The sequence below is a fragment of the Myotis lucifugus genome, unplaced genomic scaffold (genome assembly GCF_000147115.1).
Source record: "Myotis lucifugus unplaced genomic scaffold, Myoluc2.0 scaffold_402, whole genome shotgun sequence".
Classification (NCBI taxonomy): domain Eukaryota; kingdom Metazoa; phylum Chordata; class Mammalia; order Chiroptera; family Vespertilionidae; genus Myotis; species Myotis lucifugus.
In genome coordinates this window covers 387653-390028 of record NW_005871450.1, presented here as the reverse complement: position 1 = coordinate 390028, position 2376 = coordinate 387653, and the positions used below count along the sequence as shown (strand labels likewise).

The 2376-nt window shown below is 66.9% G+C and overlaps 1 protein-coding gene across 1 annotated transcript; it reads left to right on the top strand.

Moving 5' to 3' along the window:
- Window positions 1–379: 379 nt before the first annotated feature.
- On the top strand, window positions 380–1765 carry LOC102419552 (interferon-inducible GTPase 5). The gene has a single exon (XM_006102163.3). The coding sequence runs from the start codon at window positions 380–382 to the stop codon at window positions 1763–1765; it is 1386 nt and encodes a 461-aa protein (XP_006102225.1).
- Window positions 1766–2376: the final 611 nt, after the last annotated feature.

Sequence of the window (2376 nt, the reverse complement as noted above, 5' to 3'; positions counted from 1 at the left end):
TGCCCCCTTCCTGGGTTACCCCCAGGACCCCTCAGCACCTCAGGGGGCAGGCCAGCCATGGTGCCCGGGACCCTGAGAAGCCAACAGGGTCAGAGAGGTGCCTCATTTTGCCCCGGGGCGCACAGCAAGTTAGTGGCAGAGATGGGATGTGGACCTGGGCCTGCCGGACTCCCAGGGCCCTGATTCCTTTCCAAAATGTGCCCTGGGGAGTTTGGGAAGGAAAGGGCCGTGGAGGGCCCCAGAGACGTCCTTCACATCCTCCGTCTCTCTCCCCCTGCCCCGCACAAGGCCCAGAAGGCAAAAGGCTCCCTTCTCCCCCAGACGCCAACGAACGCTGGTCTGTGCCTGTCTCATCCCTGCGCCCTCTGAACTGGTCACCATGGCTACTTCCAAGTGCCCCGGGGAGGAGGAGACCACCATCCTCATGGCCAAAGAAGAGCTGGAGGCCCTGCGCACCGCCTTCGAGTCCGGGGACATCCCCCAGGCCGCCTCCCGCCTCCGGGAGCTGCTGGCCTCCTCGGAGAGCACCCGCCTGGAGGTGGGGGTCACAGGCGAGTCGGGCGCTGGCAAGTCGTCCCTCATCAACGCCCTCCGAGGCCTGGGGGCTGAGGACCCCGGCGCAGCGCTCACGGGCGTCGTGGAGACCACGATGCAACCCTCATCCTACCCGCACCCGCAGTTTCCCGACGTGACCCTGTGGGACCTGCCCGGGGCCGGCTGTCCAGGCTGCCCCGCTGACAAGTACCTGAAGCAGGTGGACTTCGGCCGCTACGACTTCTTCCTGCTGGTCTCCCCGCGCCGCTGCGGGGCCGTGGAGGCCCGCCTGGCCTCCGAGATCCTGCGCCAGGGCAAGAAGTTCTACTTCGTGCGCACCAAGGTGGACGAGGACCTGGCGGCCACCCGCAGCCAGCGGCCCTCGGGCTTCAGCGAGTCCATGGTCCTCCAGGAGATCCGCGACCACTGCACCGAGCGGCTGCGCGCCGCGGGGGTCACCGACCCCCGCATCTTCCTCGTGTCCAACCTCTGGCCGGTCCGCTACGACTTCCCGCTGCTCCTGTCCACCTGGGAGCACGACCTGCCCGCCCACCGGCGCCACGCCGGCCTGCTGTCGCTGCCCGACATCTCGCTGGAGGCCCTGCAGAGGAAGAAGGACATGCTCCAGGAGCAGGTGCTCAAGACGGCCCTGGTGTCGGGCGTCATCCAGGCCCTGCCCGTGCCGGGGCTGGCGGCCGCCTACGACGACGCCCTGCTCATCCGCTCGCTGCGTGGCTACCACCGCAGCTTCGGCCTGGACGAGGACTCGCTGGCCAAGCTGGCCGAGCAGGTGGGCAAACAGGCCGGCGACCTGCGCTCGGTCATCCGCTCGCCGCTGGCCAACGAGGTCTCCCCGGAGACCGTCCTGCGGCTCTACTCGCAGTCGTCGGACGGCGCCATGCGGGTGGCCCGGGCCTTTGAGCGGGGCATCCCCGTGTTCGGGACGCTGGTGGCCGGCGGCATCAGCTTCGGCACCGTCTACACCATGCTCCAGGGCTGCCTCAACGAGATGGCCGAGGACGCCCAGCGGGTGCGCATCAAGGCCCTGGAGGAGGCGGAGGAGTCCCAGCCCGAGGTCAGCTTGGACGCGGCTGGCGACAACGGCGTGGAGAAGTGCGGGGTCGGGGAGGGAGGAGGCGAGGAAGCCCCGCTGTCCACCCGCCGGAAGCTGGGCCTCCTCCTCAAGTACATTCTGGACAGCTGGAAGAAGCGTGACTTGGAAGAGAAGTGAAAGTGCAGCCCCCGACCCCCCGCCTCGCCCACAAACCAAACCTTAACAAAGCCAACCAACCAAACGAAAAGGCCAATGTGGTGACTGGGAGCTGCGCTGCTGACGGGGTGTGGGGCCGGCTCGGAGGGAGGCACAGGGCCGGCCATCTTGGTGGGGCAGGGGAGAGGGGTGGGGCAGGGTGAGACGGAAGCAGGGGGGCCCCGAGTGGAAGAGGGATTCACTCAACTGGGACAGGAATTGATCCTGGGGGGGGAGAAGTTCAAGGTATGGGTGGTGGGCCCAGGGCTCCTTGGTGGTCTCTCTCCCGGGTCCCTCAGTGGCCAAGGGGGATTGGTGGGGTGACAGGGCAGCCCAGCCTGGATGTAAGACAAAGCCAACTGTCGACCTACGTGGGTGGCTGAGTGGGGATCAGTGCCTACTAAGGTACTTATTTTAGTTGCAATGTCATATCCCTTTCTGAGAACCCCAGTGTCCTAAAGGCCTCCTCCGGAGGGGGGAGGGGCAGCCAATCCGAGCCCAGGATTGGCACAATGGTGCCTAGCAACCGGGTTAAGCAGAGGTGGGCAGATGGACAGCCTGGGCCTGTGAGTGGTGGTGGGCCGGGTGGCCAG

Excerpts from the sequence above, each read along its gene's own strand:
- LOC102419552 (XM_006102163.3), top strand. The coding sequence starts at position 380 with ATGGCTACTTCCAAGTGCCCCGGGGAGGAGGAGACCACCATCCTCATG.